This window comes from Australozyma saopauloensis, chromosome 1, assembly GCF_035610405.1.
Source record: "Australozyma saopauloensis chromosome 1, complete sequence".
NCBI classification, from domain to species: domain Eukaryota; kingdom Fungi; phylum Ascomycota; class Pichiomycetes; order Serinales; family Metschnikowiaceae; genus Australozyma; species Australozyma saopauloensis.
The window spans coordinates 1,585,878-1,600,626 of NC_086131.1; the positions used below are offsets into that span (position 1 = coordinate 1,585,878).

The following is a 14,749-nucleotide window of genomic DNA, read 5'->3' on the forward strand; positions in this document are numbered from 1 at the left end:
ATTGTTGTCGTGATAATTGCTGTTGTGTTCAGTAATGAAGACTCTTTTAGTAGTAGTAGTGCTAGTAGTAATAGTAGTAGTACTAGTGGTAGTAAGTTATGAATTATGGGCAGACAAAAATACATAATTTGTGATTTTGAGATTACGGACAGGAAATTATGATGTCAAAAAAATGAGAAAAAATGTGATTGAAGTTAATTTCATGGAGATAAGTTGGATTATGGAATTATCACGCCAAACCGTATTCTATGTTTGCATAGAACGCAATATAATTGAACGAGAGGTTCTTGAGCTACTAGCGACCGGAGGAATTTTCAATTTGATTATCGCGGGTTGTTTTAAATTCGCAAAGTCTATTGTGCCCTCACATCTTTTTTCTAGGATCACTTAAATCTCTTAAAGCACTACATCTGCACTAACATGCAACGACCACTACATCTCAGCCTCCAGCATTCTCATCGAATATTCTATTGCGCGTAAACACTCAATTCTTATTTTGTTTGTTTAATATACATCCCAGGCGGTAGTATCTCAACCCCACTCTAAACGGCCTCGCTCAAGACCAGGTTCAACTTGGCCATACGAGCACTGACAGACAAGTCAACAGTCTTGTCACCAACCTCAACAACCAAGCCACCCAAAAGGTCTGGGTTGACGGTGTTGGAGATCTTCAAGGTCTTGTTGTCGCCCACAAAGCTGGACTTCTGGATAGCAGTCTGCAATCTCTTCAAGATCTTGGAGTCCAATGGCTTGGCAGAAGTAATGGTGGCGTCCACAACACCTTGGTGGGCATCGAACAACAAGCCGAAGTTCTTGTAGATTCCGTTGAACTCACCCAAACGGTTGTTCTCGCTCAATACGAACAAGAAGTTGGTCACGGTGGAGTCCAACTTCAAGCCAGAGGCAAGAGTGTCAATGACGGTCTTACGGTCAGCCTTGGACAAAGCTGGGTTGGTCAAAAACTCGTTGACCTTCTCGTCCTCCTTGATCAAGTTGGAGATCTTGGTCAAACCCTCGAAAGAAGCACCGACTGAAGAGTCCTTGACGGAGGCCAGGTAGAGGGCGTTAGCGTAAGTGCCATCTACACCGAACAACTGAATTGGGGGCTTGACAGATTTGGCAGCAGAGGCCATGGAACGGGCAAAGATACGGGAAGCCATTGTTGGAGTAGGTAGGGGTGGATAAATTTTGAGAGGTGAGGGTTGATGATTGGGCGAGTGGGTAGTGCGGGGCTCAATACGATCCACTTTCGGGCCGACGGTACGGAGAAGGAGAAGTTGGTGAATTTTTTTAGGCGCTAGATTTTAGTAACGGTCAGTTTGGATTTTTAGTATTTTTTTTGAGTGGTTGTGGATGTTTTGGGCGAAGTGATTGGCTTAAGCTGTCAGTAGATTAGCACTGAAGGACAAGAGAGATTTGAATGCCGTGGCGAGTTTTAGAGCATTTGGAATTTGAATAGATCGCAATTGATGTTATTATTTATCTAGATTTTTTGTTTTATTTGGCAGGCTTTTCTTGAATATAGAGAGCTGGCCCCGTTGGCTGCAAAGACAGAGAGTCAGACACGAGCTGGGTCAAGAGACCATTCAAAATAATTGAAGTCAGTGAATGAATTAAAATAGAGAAAAATATCATGAAAGTGAAGAGATCCAGCTAGCATTTACTGTTGCTGAAATTATTGGTTGTGCCCGAGATCGAAAATCTCAGACACTACCCACACAAACTTATACTCACAGACTGCAGAACTGAAAGACAATTTCTTCAAATTATCACAATTAAGCTATTTAATGATTTTCTGCTTTTGCCTTTTCTATGTATCTTTGCCGGGGTATTTTACCATACAATGATCTGATCTCAAGATCAACATAACCGAGGAAAAGTTTCCGCCGACCGAACCCATGAAAAATAAATAATTCTTAGTAGTATTTGTCCTCTAAATGCAACATTTCACTCTTCCACAACTATCCCACCATATCTTATCCTCCGTTCACTACCAACTTCCTCCACACCACCCGTGCACCACCGCACTGAAAAATTATCCCCAACCAAACCTCTAAAACCTTCACCTCTTCATACCATGTTCACCCTCAACCGAACATGGAAATCGCTCGCGTGGCGTGGATGTCGCTTCCAAAGCACACTCCAGAGGACCGTGGCCAGCCCTGCTGCCAAACTCGTCCAGGAAGAGGCAACGCTAAGCGAGTTGGAAATCAAAGATCAGACCTACAAAAGACAAAAGAAGCTAGCGATCGGTAATATCAAAATGAAACTTTACGCAAACGGACATTTGCAACCAGGTTCGACCCATTTCAAGAAGCCAATCCACGACCATCTCCATAGAGGTGGTCCAGTTAAGGAATTGACTGTTCCCAAGAAAAAGACCGCTGGTCGTAATGCCACCGGTAAAATCACCGTGCGTGGTCGTGGTGGAGGTCACAAAAGACGTGTTCGTTTGGTGGACAGCAATAGACTTGTTGCTGGCCGTCAGAAGGTGTTGAGAATTGAATACGATCCTAACCGGTCTGGTCACATTGCCTTGGTGCAACACGAGGAAACCGGCAATTTGCTGTACATTTTGGCTTGTTCCGGTTTGCGTGCGGGTGACGTAGTGGAGTCGTTCCGTTTGGGTTTGCCCAAGGACTTTTTGGCCGAGATGGATGCCACCAACCAGGGTCTCATTGATGAGGCCTTACTTAACACCCGTGTTTTGCAAAGAGGTAATTGTGTGCCATTGCGCATGTTGCCTCCTGGCTCGATCATTCACAACATTGGATTGACTCCCGGTGGTCCAGGAAGAATGGTCCGTGCCGCTGGTACCTTTGCCCGTTTACTCTCCAAACATCCAGAGAAGAAGCTTGTGACCATTAGTTTGGGCTCTGGTGAGCATCGTTACGTTCATGAGAACTGTCATGCTACCTTGGGTATGGTATCTAACCCAGAGCACCTGGCCATCAGTTGGGGTAAAGCTGGTCGTAGTCGTCACAGAGGCTTCCGTCCACAAACAAGAGGTGTGGCCATGAACGCTAAGGACCATCCTCATGGTGGTGGTCGTGGTAAGTCCAAGTCCAACAAGTTGACCCAGTCTGCATGGGGTCTTAAGAAGTTTGTTAAGACGAGAAAGGGTAAGAACATTAACAAGATGAAGATTAAGGATAGAGCTAGACGTCCTCCTAAGAAGTAACCGTACATAGTCTGCTGCAACGCAAATAAATTAAATAGTCTGGAAATTTGCAGCGTGAGAGAATGCCATCACGGAACTAGCCAAGAGCTAGTCTTGAAGTTTACGCTCTAAACATATTCATTTTATTTACTCTATAATTATAGGATTCGCACGCAGAATCCCATCAGATCATCCTGCCAAAGGACTCTTTCCATCAAGCACAACAAGGGAAACATGTACATGCCCAAGTTTCCCAGAATTGTCAAACAGATAATAAATACCAATATAATCGCCAAGACAAAACGCGAGACAGACATTTGCGTCTGCATGAATGTCTGTATCGTCGTGGGAATGACGTTCGCTACCCTGCTCAGGTTATGATCCGGTTCCTGTCGGAGTGGAATCACAGAAATTGGCGCTGAAGACGACATTTGCAGAACAGGTGAGCCAGGTTGAAAGGAATTGGAGTTTGGTGAGCCAGGAACGCTAATGGATATATTGATGGACAGATGATGGCAGTGCTGCATCAAGGGAGATTGTTCAGAAGGCGCCGAGGCTCGATGGACACCTAAATTTGAATCCGCAAAAGCGCCATCTCGGCGATTACCGGAATTAATCCAAATAGCTGGCGTAGACATGATTGGGCCCATGTGGCCGTGGGGAAGTGGAGCTGATTCGGCCGAGGATGCTCCCTGGTGGTAGGGAGTCAGTAACATCTCAAAATCAGGCGAGGCTTCCTTCAAAAAAGGACCAGATTTTTGCAGAACCGCCATTGCACTTTTGCCGAAAGAGCTCGGTGGGCTTCCTTTGTGATTGTGAAGCGTCTCAAATCTATGCTTAAAGCTCATAGTAGTAAGAGAGATGATTGTAGAGAAACAGCGAGATACTCTCAGAGTTTAATGCCAAAGGATAGACTCAAAGCTTTTATTATCACAAATTTGATTTGTCGAAATCGAAGTGCTGTTTGATTCAGAAAAAAACTCTAAGAGTAGTTCTGTTCCTCTTTAGTTTGCAAAAATCAACTCAGCAGTGTAAATGAAGAGCAAGGAATGTCTCCTAAAAATGCAAGAAGCACTCTACTTAAGAAGTTTGAAAACGAGAAAAAAAAGAAAGAAAAATCAATAATTAGTGTCCGTGGTGTCTCTCAACAGAATACTCACTACCATCAAATACCACCACACAAGACTACCAGAGCCAGCTCTGATTAAAAGAATCCTCTTCGTAGTCGTCTAAATCAGAGACTATGTCATCTTTATCTGCCACTTTTGTTGCATTCTTCAGGCAAAATCGTGAGACGTACTCTCTGTCTCTATAAACCAGAACTAGAAGATTATCGGCTGCACCAGATACAGATATCAGATCTCGCACAAAAAAATCGATTTCTTGCACATCTAGAAACACTAGGGCCAAGCTGGACCCTTGGGAGTATTTGACACCAAGATAGCTCAAAGCGCGTCCAAACTCTGGGCTCTCTGCATCTCCAACAAATCTCAAATCTGCCTGACGAAAAATCATCAATCGATTGATTGTTTCAAATGTTATTCTTTGTCCATAGACTTGTTCAAACTTGAGAATCGCTTTTCGTGAGAGACGAGCAAGAATCTTGTGCGTAGCGTCATGAACAATCACCAATATTTCGCCAGTGGATGTGGTTGAAACAAATGAAAGTATTCGGATCAATGGTGTCCATGGTAGGAGACATTTGCCGTTGGTGTAGGCGACAAATCGCTTTTTCAAAATAGGATTAGAGTACGCCGATTGAGCGTGAGTGAAATCTAAAAGACCGGAAATTATCCATGGGACAAGTATGGGAACAGGATATGACATCGCATTTGATCTCTAAATCTGTTTTTGGGCGTGGCTCTGGTGCTTAGACCAGAAGTCACAAGAATTGAAGGTAGTTTCCTAATCGGGATTTGTATGTAGATCTGAAAAAGCGCGTCAATCTGGGGGCCAACTAAATAGAAATGAAAATTTGAAATGTTTGTTCTGATTTGAAAATCATAACCCACTTAATTGTCTATGTACTTGTTAATCTTTTCTCATTTAGTAGTTTGATGACTGTTCGTGTGTCTCCTAGTTGTGACACCAACAAGGTTCACGAATATGAACCTAAAATGACTTTTAAACAGAACAATAAATAATGCGGAACACAATTATTGACCTTTACCCTCAATTGGAGATCTTCGGCTTTGGTTCAGACTTTGATTCTGGCCGGCGCCGAGTCTCTGCTGCCTTTTGGCATCTCGTTTCTCGAACAGCTTCATTTGACGGCGCTCCTTCTTCTCGTCCTTCTTCATCTGCATTTCGGTATTTTCTGCCAATGAAAGGGCCTGAATGGCTTTGAAGTGCGGTTTTTGTAGCCCAATTTCATTCAAACGAACCGACATCAAGTCGTATGCGTAGCAAATATCAAGGTCTTCAAACAGAGGCATGTTTGCAACTTGTTGTGCAAAGATGTTCGTGGGAGATTTGCCAAGATATTCGTGAAGCCGTGCAACCAGTGCATTGTATTCGGCGGAACTCATGATGAAATTGAACTCTTCCGAGAAACGAGTGCTGAAATGGGTGAGAACTAATTTCCGGCAACGCATCAATTGCGACACTCGGACAGCTTCCACCAAGGTAGTATGCTTTTTCTCGATAGCCTCCTCGATATTGACATCATCCAAAGAAGCCTCGTGTATGAGAACATCACTATCAACACCGATCTCGACAAACTTGGGGTTTGGACGGGTATCACCAGAGAATGAAATCTTAAACTTCTCATTCTCTCCTAAATTAAACGTCATGCTAACACTGTACGCCCAATTACAATGAATAGCAGGGCATGTCTCAAACTGCAATAATCCGGTGTCGGCCTGAAGACGGGTCCACAATTCAGGCGAAAGCGGGGGAGTTGCGTTCTTTGGGTTGGGTTTGCTTGTATCACCCTTCTCTAAGCGACTCTGAAAGGTTTCCGGGTCAAGAGGTTCCACTTCGAAACCACGCTGGCGCATTAATTGAGCACAGGTAATGAAACGAATTCTATTTAATTCATTCTTGAACTTAGAATCTTCAAGCTGGAACCATTCACGAAGAAAATCCCGATATTGAAATGGTACCACAAGGTACAATTTCTTCAGATTGTTTGAGTTGTGTTCAAGCCAAGCGGTAATGACGGTGATGATGCCGAGGTTGTGATCAGCATGAAGATGACTCAAAAAGATGAGACATAACTCGTCAAGAATCTGATTTAATTGGGCTCGTTGCTCATGGCCATAGTTCCGGAGAAGCATTCCAATGGTATTCTCTCCTCCGTCGAGCATGAACCCCCGAAAACGTATTTGATTAGTCTCTGGGTCCAAAAATGGAACACGTATAAGGTTCGAAAGAACGTTTCTATGTATAGATGGAAGCGCCGACCCAGTGCCTAGGGTAACGATTTGCACATGATCTTTTAATGATACAGCATTTGACAATGGCCCTAAAGGAACGACACTATCGCTGAATTCTGCATTGGGGCATGTGGATTTCACATGTTTCTCAAACAACGTGGGCCAGGATTCACTCTGAACCAAGGAATTGTCGGAGGTCACTCCATTGGACTCAATCTTGAAGGTTTGAAGGGATTGTAATTTTATGAGCGACGCAGGCGCTTGTTTTTGAACATCTTCAAAGAATGGAAGGTTGAAATTGTTGTTCATGATGCTTTTGAGTTTAAGAATATGGATGCTGGAAGTCTTGAAAACGAGTGTATCGTCAGCAATTGAACAGTGACTCATCACATGAGTACAATCTGCTGGGAATCGGTTGATAAAAGATAGATACTCTTCCAGCTGGAAGTCAATATCATCACCTAAGAAATGGTACACCAAACCATACTGTTCATCACCCCTATCTTCAGTGATCTTAAACCACTCCGGGCTTTTTATGGTGTTTTCCAAGTACTTTTGATTTGGAATATCAATTACAGCTATCTTGGGGAAAGTTTTAGCGTCACCCATTACTTGATGTGGATGTACTACATCTCCGTTACTGTTGTTGACCAGTTCACCACTAGTAAGTCGTTTGAAATCATGACCAGGCAGAATACCTAATTCTTTTGCACGTTTTGGATTGAATTTCCCCCTTGTAGGCAAAAATCTGATGATAAAGTTAAGAGACTTCTGAGGTTGGCTTCCCGTGACTTGGCAGAGTTCAGGAAGACGAACAAATGATTGGATTCCAACATACTGCATCTCAGTATTGCCGTTCCCATTTTCTGTGCTTGGTGTGGATGATGGAAACATCAATGAGGTTAGCTTGTCAATTTGAGCCATTACTTTTGCTTTCATTGATGGGTCACTTTGAGTTTCGGCTTGACTACTCTGCAGAACATGTGGCAGCAGTGAAGGTGCGATTTGAACAGGAAAGAAAGCTGCGCTAGCATCAGCAATTACCGCATCTTCATTTGCGGCCACTACGTTCAACGGGCTGTCCCTTCTGAAAACAAAGTACCGCCATGTGGCGACGACATACTTCATTACGGAACTGGATGACACATAAACATCCAAGCCTCGGCTTACAGCATCACTGACAGTGAGAAATAGACCGGGCAAGCCTCCAATTTCACTCCACAGAGAAATAATACCAGTCATGAATATACTCCTAACCTTGCTCATGCGGAAACCGTTTTCGTTGAGAACTCGCTGTGCACCCTCAGGAACTTTCCCGAAAAAGAATCTGTTTCCTTCGCGATTGGTAATCATGAGCAATGGATGCTTTGTGTCGCTTGTACGGTGACATACCGTCGTTACAGAAAACATGACAGACGAGACCAGATTGGCGCTGGAAAAGCGCAGGAAGAACCGGTTGTGATCGGAAAGATCTCTGAATACACGCGGCAGCTCTGTTGCTGCCCGTTTTTGATCAACTGGGTCGGGATTAGAGACTTTTCCTCGAGCTTTCTTACCAACTGCGGCTTTCCTCTTTCTGGCAACGGTTGAGACCCGGCGAAATGATAGCAAGGTCCGTGGCAAGCAATTCACCGACGAAGACACTTTGAAGAACGGAACAATCAGCGTTGGTGGGGACGCTGGGTTGAACCGAGTTGTTGAAGAGTTGAAATCTGGGGAAATGCGATGAGTGTAATGAGTGCGATGAGGAGCGATGAGGGTGATGAGATGAGGGTGTCAAAAAGAGGAGACGAGTGGTTTAGTGAATAAATCTAGAATTGAATCCTTTATTTCGTCAACAACCTCTGGTGTGATGTTTTAATTTTATAGTTTGGCTGCAAGTTCAACTGTAAAGTCAAGCTTGAAGCCCCGGTGCCACTCCAAATGAATCGATTGATTTCGGACTGAGAATTCAGCTCGAGTTTAAAACTAATTTCACTTATTTTTCTTTCGATGTATAGCTTTGGCAAGCTCTCAAGGTACTGACGTTCGTTTGGTGCACGATTCAAACACAAGGAACCGAAGATTGCATGATTCCGTGTCAGAAAAAAAATGTTAGCCCCAGAATCAAAAATGAAAAGCTAACCGAAATTTTAGAGGCTGTTTATCTTACGAAGTGGAAATGCTATTTTAATCCCCTTATCGTACAGCTTACCTGTCACTGTATACCTATACACCTAATTGATCATTTACCACTTACCATTAATTTATACATCGAACCACAACGCCTGGAGACCCTCAATCGAATTCATTCTAACTAGGACTGCTATCTAAAGCTAGAATAAGCTTTTTGTAACCTCGACGTCCTTTTGTTGTTCCCAATTGTCGCTAATCCTTTATCTGTCCTGTGATTTTGGCATATAGGAAATCACCAGCACAACCAATTCTATTTCAATCAGACCAGAGGATTTTCAGTTAGGAAGGGCGGGTCGCTCACGAATAATTATTGGACTATCGGGTCTTCTAGAAGGATTTTCAGATATTTTATTGGCATCGACTGTCCATTTCTTGATATCCCGCTTTCATAGAAACCAAGACCGAGGAACGACCAGCGCCACAATACAAGACTTTTGTTTCTGCAATTGCAAACATCACTAGAGTCCTTGTGGTGTTATTTACAAAAAAATAATTGATCTAATGTCTGAACTCATACGGATCTCCCATGCAGAAATCATCGAGTCCATCGTGCAGCAAAACCCATCATTACTCCCACGAGACTTCCATCAAAAGTATGAGCCTGGAACACGTACATGGCTCCTAAAAGCTCTTCTGAATATACCGTTGGTGAATAGAATTGTGCCCTCGGTGGATGAAAAACATGAGCTCATTCAGCGACTCCTCTTCGAGCAGAGACACGCTACAACTTACAAGAAATGGTACCAATTGTCTGCTCAGCTTGATGAGTTGACGGGAAGCAACCTATGGAAACTCAATCCGGAGTCAACCGAGTACGACTTCAACATAGTGTATCGCCAGCTTAACGAAATGCGCAATGCTCGATTGAACAAAGATTACAAACTCTTGCTTTTTCTTGTACGCACAAAATGGTCTCGTAATGTTGGAAATATGGGTGACCTCAACCTTTACCGTCATTCCCATGTTGGAACAAAAAGGTTGATAGAGGAATACATTGAAGAATGCCAACAATCCCTCCACTATTTGGTGAATGACGCTGGCGTCAACTTGGAGGATAGATACCTTTTGGGAATGCTAATACAAACCCGGAAAAATATAGGCCGTACAGCGTTGGTGCTCTCAGGTGGTTCCACGTTTGGAGTGTCACATATCGGTGTGCTCATAGCGCTTCTAGAGAACAACCTTCTTCCTCGTGTTATCAGTGGGTCCTCAGCAGGTTCAATTATTGCCAGCATCTTATGCACCCACACTAATGACGAAACTTTTGAGCTTTTGAAAAGCATTTTGACTAGAGAATTCAATTTTTTCGGGCCACCACTCGATACCGACGCAGAGGGAAGGCTAAGAGCACTCTTGCAGCGTCTTGGTCATCTACTCAAATATGGAACGGTATTTGACATCGGAGGAATCCGTGATACGGTATATGGCTTTGTTGGTGACTTGACATTCAGGGAGGCTTACAACAGGACGGGTAAGATTCTAAACATAACAGTGTCTCCTGCTTCAACTCATGAACAAACTCGCTTGTTGAATTATCTAACGGGTCCTCATTGCCTTATATGGTCTGCCGTATGTGCATCATGTTCGGTGCCAGGAATTTTCTCCTCCAATTCAATCTATGAAAAAGACCCCAAAACGGGCACTATTCGCGAGTGGAATAATGATCAATCTTCTAAATTTGTTGATGGCTCTGTTGATGGCGATCTACCGATCACTAGACTCTCAGAAATGTTCAATGTTGACCACATTATAGCCGTGCAAGTAAATCCACATGTGCTACCTGTTCTCAAAGTGTCGGTAGGAAGTGTTGGCGGCAAACTAGATTCCGATTTTGCTAACACTCTCCGAAATACTATGAACAATTGCTACGACTTCATCTCAAGCGAAATTATTCATTATCTTCAAGTTTGCCATGAGTTGAACATTCAAAAAAACTTCACACTGAAAATGATTTCCATATTGACTCAAAGATATTCAGGAAATATCACAATTCTCCCCGAGCTTGCAACGATTGACTTCTTGTCACTCTTCAGCAACCCGAGCCCAGCGTTCATGATGGACTTCATTCTTAAAGGCGCCAGAGCTGCTTGGCCTAAAATTACAATTATCAACAATCATTGCGGTGTGGAATTTGCACTTGATAAAGAGATCTCTGTATTGCGCGGTAGAATCATCTCTAACTCTACTAAACGAGTCACCTATGGGCCAAATTTTAACTCCGCAATAAATATGGCAACGTCAGACTCTAATGCTTTCCTCATCAATGCGCCAATTTTAGGTCCAGGTGATTTTAATCAGGTCTTTACCCCAAATGCAGATGCTGATGCACCGTCTCGCACAGCCATAAGACGTCATAATTCAATTGGCTATGCTGATCTCAGAAAAAAACGATCAGCAATAAGCAGTCCTTCCTCATCCGACCTTGCTCGAAGTGCTGGTCTCCGTGGTAGCTACAATTCTCTGTTGTCATTGAGTAGTAAAGTTTTTGGAAATCCAAGAGATCAAACAGACCGGTTCTTCTCTCTCGCTGGAGAAGAGAAGCCAAGCAAGATACATGGTACCAATAGAGAGGAAAAGGATAGTGGTAGCCCCACTTTAAAATTTAAGTCAATACGGAAAGCTCGCAGTTCGGGTAACTTCGGGTCGTCTGAAGAAAAAGAAGACGCCAGAAGCAGCTTCAAGCCTGAGAAATTTGTTCGATACGCTCTCGACTATGGTGAAATCGCTGCGAAAGCATTCGGCCCCGATAGTAAGCCAGAACTGCCACGAACTCAGCGAATGTTACGAGAGAAGCCAAACTTGCCGAGACTTTCGAAACTGGGATCAAGACATGGTTCTTTCATCGGTCTTGATAGATTGAAGGACGGAGCCAAGTCTGGTGTGAACTCAGGCGCTAATTCAGCACAAGGATCCTCCCAGAACCTTAAAGAACTTTACAATGCGAAGAATCTTAGCTTACTGGAGCAGCGACGTCAATCCAAGACACCAAATATTGAGCAAGACTCCACTTCTGTGTTCTTCAAGAATTTCAAGTACGGGGGCAAAACACCAAGCAAGAGTGACAGGGCTTCTAATGAACCGATTGGAACTTCAACACCAAAAACTCATCACGATACCGAACAGGATTTAAACTCAAAAGGTTTTGCAGAGTCACCAAAGCTCAAAGAGGTTGGGCTAACAGATGACGAAAGCGAACAGGGTGATAGGAGAGGTTCTTCTGTCAAAACAGACTAGTCCACTCCAGCAAGAGAAAACAATAATGGCACTAGTGTACCACACATGGTTAATACCAAGTTCAGGAAGTCATCATTTTGTTCAGGAATGTTAACTGAGATAGATTCGGGGTCATCTTTAGGAGGCTGATCCAGCACTAGGTGGACTACACTGTACAAAAATGTTCCAGAGCTAAAGAGAAGAAGAACCGCCAACATGCTGTGATCTGTCAGAGATATTCTAGCGAGTGGGTATGCCAAGATCAGGGCTATTGGAGTTGCTGCTGCAAAGGCGAGAAAATGGGCGTAACAGAGGCGCTCGGAAAGACCCTTCTGCACGAGGACTGTACTGAGACTGAAAGCAGTTGGTAATTTGTGCAAGATGATCATTGAGTAGAAGATGTAGTGCATCGACAGGAGTTCATCTACACTGGTCACTCCCAAGGCGAATCCGTCTGTTGTAGAATGCAAGATGAGACTCAATGTGAGAGGGCATTGAACAATTGATCCGAAAGAAGTGTCATTTACTTTCGACAGCATCAGTTCAGGGAAGAACCGATTCTTGATCACCTGGTGGTGGTCTACTAGGTACATAACCATGAACCCCATAAGAATAGAGCACCCAATAACGAACAGCACTGGGACTCGCCACAGCAGCAGGTCCTTACCCTCAACGAGAAGTTCCACGCCCTCCGGTACCACTACTGCTATTGCTGTACCAACTAGCATGCCTATACTCAAAGCCAGTGCTTTCTGTAACATTTTAGGGGACAACTGGGTTTTGAGAGGAAACAATTGAACTGCCATACATGCAACAAACATGAAAGTTCCAAGAAATACGAGCGAAAGGAAACCTGCCATGATCCTTTTATAGTGATTGAGTAAGGGTGTTCAAAATGAAGTGAATAGTCCGTGATAAGAATTAAAGAAGCGTGATAATATAATTGTCTTTGATACTGTTGAATTGTTTGTGTTAATTGAGTGGCGGTCTCTCAAGTAGGTAGATGTATGATTGTCTTTAATCTGAATAAGTAGTCCATGTGAGATATAAGATGGTGTATGAGCGAAAGTACACAGTACCACTACGAACCTTTGCTACTTTTGTGAAACTAGATACAAAAATGATTCTTAGAAATTTGTTGCAGTTTCGTAATGGATGCTTATTTTTGTAAATCTAGATTCATTGCTGCAATTCTTTTATTACTGAACTTGAGGAAGCTAGACTGGAGACCCCTACTAGTCGTCGAAACCAAAGGTTTACGATCGCATCATGGAAATATCTATAAGAATTGGATTTTGCTTGTGATCAACTTGCTATTATTCCTGAATTCCAAGCTAATTGGATAGTATGAACCTGGGCTAGAGAAGGTTATGGGCTCGCCAATTGTGGGATTCCAGAATCCAGCTTGGTATTTGAAGCTAAAGTTTGAAAGTATTTTAACATAGATTTTTCAGGTGAAAACTTCATACTCCAACATAGATCAATCTGGATAGTTGTACACTTCGGCCATCCACCAAAACCACCCTATCGTTTCGAATTTCAATAATCAAAACCGCAAATCAAAATTTATTGGGCTTATCCTAAATCTCCAAAGAAGAAAATTTACATATTCTGTATGATTTCCATTTCAGATTACTCCCGATTGTGTTTGGTGTCTGCAGTACCCTCATCTCCAAGTTGAAGCCGATGAGATACCATATTGTGTCCCAATAACTCCACATAATGGCACGCATTACCAGATCACAATATGCTGGAAAAAGCAAAAAGTTCCTGGATGAAGATATAGTCGATGCAGAGATAATCGCTGTAAGCTCCCGCGAGCCAACTCTCGAGCCAGAAACCCTCAATGACGAAGACCAAGAAGAATCGGACTCAGACTCAGACTCAGACGCACCTGAGGAAGAATCGACATCGGTTGCCAAAGATCAAATGATGGACAAACTCAAAAAGGATAAACAAAGACAACAGGAATTACGCCAACAAGAACGTAAGAAACGGAAACAGAGAGACGCCCAACTAAGAGAGCAGCTGGAGGCACGTAGAGAAAGAATCCGTGAGTTGGCTGCTGCTGAGGAGCTTCCGGATTTATTGCCGGAAGAGGTGCTTGCGCCGGAACCTGAGACTCAAGGAAAACACATACGGCTGGAAGAGCTAGAACGGGAGCACGCAGAGAGTCGCAAGAGGGCTAAGCTAGATAAGTTGCGTCAAATCAAGGAACTTCGAAAACAGGCATTGAAAAAAGGTCCGGTGCATGTTCAGGTCCAAGCGTTCGGGCTGTCTAAGCGGACGGTGCCTCGTGCCGAGGCTAGTGTACTCGAAACGAAGCACAGCTGGTTGCAACGTGCATCTTTGGGCAAAAAATAAGGGTTCTAAGACTCAATTGCATGACTTTCTCTTATACCGAGATCGTTGGTCCAGAGTTAAACCTAGCTCATGATGGGAGAACACGAACCGGAATCCACAAAGTTACGGATTGCTCTAATCAATTAAAGAGCAGAACATTTGCATTACCATTCTGGCTCGGCAATCAGTCATAATGATCAAAATGATATGGTAGAGACCTATGAACATGAACGGGTCAGGCACAATCTATAATTCCAATACAAAGTTGAATCACAAACTCAATTCGCCATTATCTATTTCATTTTAATATGTAAGTAAGAACATTCAATTCAGGTTCTAGCCAGCTTTGGCGGTAACGATGCCTCCAGGGCCCCATTGTTTAGCGTGAATCCCGATATTCCAGCTCTAGCGCCCATTATCATCTTCATTTCTGCCAGAATCATTGACATTATCTTTGGCGATGATGGGCCGCAGTCCTTGT

At 43.4% G+C, this 14,749-nt stretch overlaps 8 protein-coding genes across 8 annotated transcripts; 3 read left to right on the top strand and 5 right to left on the bottom strand.

The window, feature by feature from the left end:
- Positions 1-542: 542 nt before the first annotated feature.
- Positions 543-1,160, bottom strand: PUMCH_000711 (uncharacterized protein; the record flags this gene model as incomplete). The annotated part of the gene is made up of 1 exon (XM_063019786.1): positions 543-1,160. The coding sequence occupies one exon, from the start codon at positions 1,158-1,160 to the stop codon at positions 543-545; it is 618 nt and encodes a 205-aa protein (XP_062875856.1).
- A 917-nt stretch (positions 1,161-2,077) lies between these two features.
- PUMCH_000712 (uncharacterized protein) lies at positions 2,078-3,181 on the top strand (the record flags this gene model as incomplete). The annotated part of the gene is made up of 1 exon (XM_063019787.1): positions 2,078-3,181. One exon carries the CDS (start codon positions 2,078-2,080, stop codon positions 3,179-3,181), a length of 1,104 nt encoding a protein of 367 aa, XP_062875857.1.
- Positions 3,182-3,318: 137 nt separating this feature from the next.
- On the bottom strand, positions 3,319-4,008 carry PUMCH_000713 (uncharacterized protein; the record flags this gene model as incomplete). The annotated part of the gene is made up of 1 exon (XM_063019788.1): positions 3,319-4,008. One exon carries the CDS (start codon positions 4,006-4,008, stop codon positions 3,319-3,321), a length of 690 nt encoding a protein of 229 aa, XP_062875858.1.
- Positions 4,009-4,345: 337 nt separating this feature from the next.
- Positions 4,346-4,987, bottom strand: PUMCH_000714 (uncharacterized protein; the record flags this gene model as incomplete). Its single annotated transcript, XM_063019789.1, has 1 exon — positions 4,346-4,987. The coding sequence occupies one exon, from the start codon at positions 4,985-4,987 to the stop codon at positions 4,346-4,348; it is 642 nt and encodes a 213-aa protein (XP_062875859.1).
- Positions 4,988-5,316: 329 nt separating this feature from the next.
- Positions 5,317-7,947, bottom strand: PUMCH_000715 (uncharacterized protein; the record flags this gene model as incomplete). The annotated part of the gene is made up of 1 exon (XM_063019790.1): positions 5,317-7,947. The coding sequence occupies one exon, from the start codon at positions 7,945-7,947 to the stop codon at positions 5,317-5,319; it is 2,631 nt and encodes an 876-aa protein (XP_062875860.1).
- Positions 7,948-9,213: 1,266 nt separating this feature from the next.
- On the top strand, positions 9,214-11,946 carry PUMCH_000716 (uncharacterized protein; the record flags this gene model as incomplete). The annotated part of the gene is made up of 1 exon (XM_063019791.1): positions 9,214-11,946. One exon carries the CDS (start codon positions 9,214-9,216, stop codon positions 11,944-11,946), a length of 2,733 nt encoding a protein of 910 aa, XP_062875861.1.
- Positions 11,943-12,785, bottom strand: PUMCH_000717 (uncharacterized protein; the record flags this gene model as incomplete). Its single annotated transcript, XM_063019792.1, has 1 exon — positions 11,943-12,785. The coding sequence occupies one exon, from the start codon at positions 12,783-12,785 to the stop codon at positions 11,943-11,945; it is 843 nt and encodes a 280-aa protein (XP_062875862.1).
- An 862-nt stretch (positions 12,786-13,647) lies between these two features.
- Positions 13,648-14,289, top strand: PUMCH_000718 (uncharacterized protein; the record flags this gene model as incomplete). The annotated part of the gene is made up of 1 exon (XM_063019793.1): positions 13,648-14,289. One exon carries the CDS (start codon positions 13,648-13,650, stop codon positions 14,287-14,289), a length of 642 nt encoding a protein of 213 aa, XP_062875863.1.
- Positions 14,290-14,749: the final 460 nt, after the last annotated feature.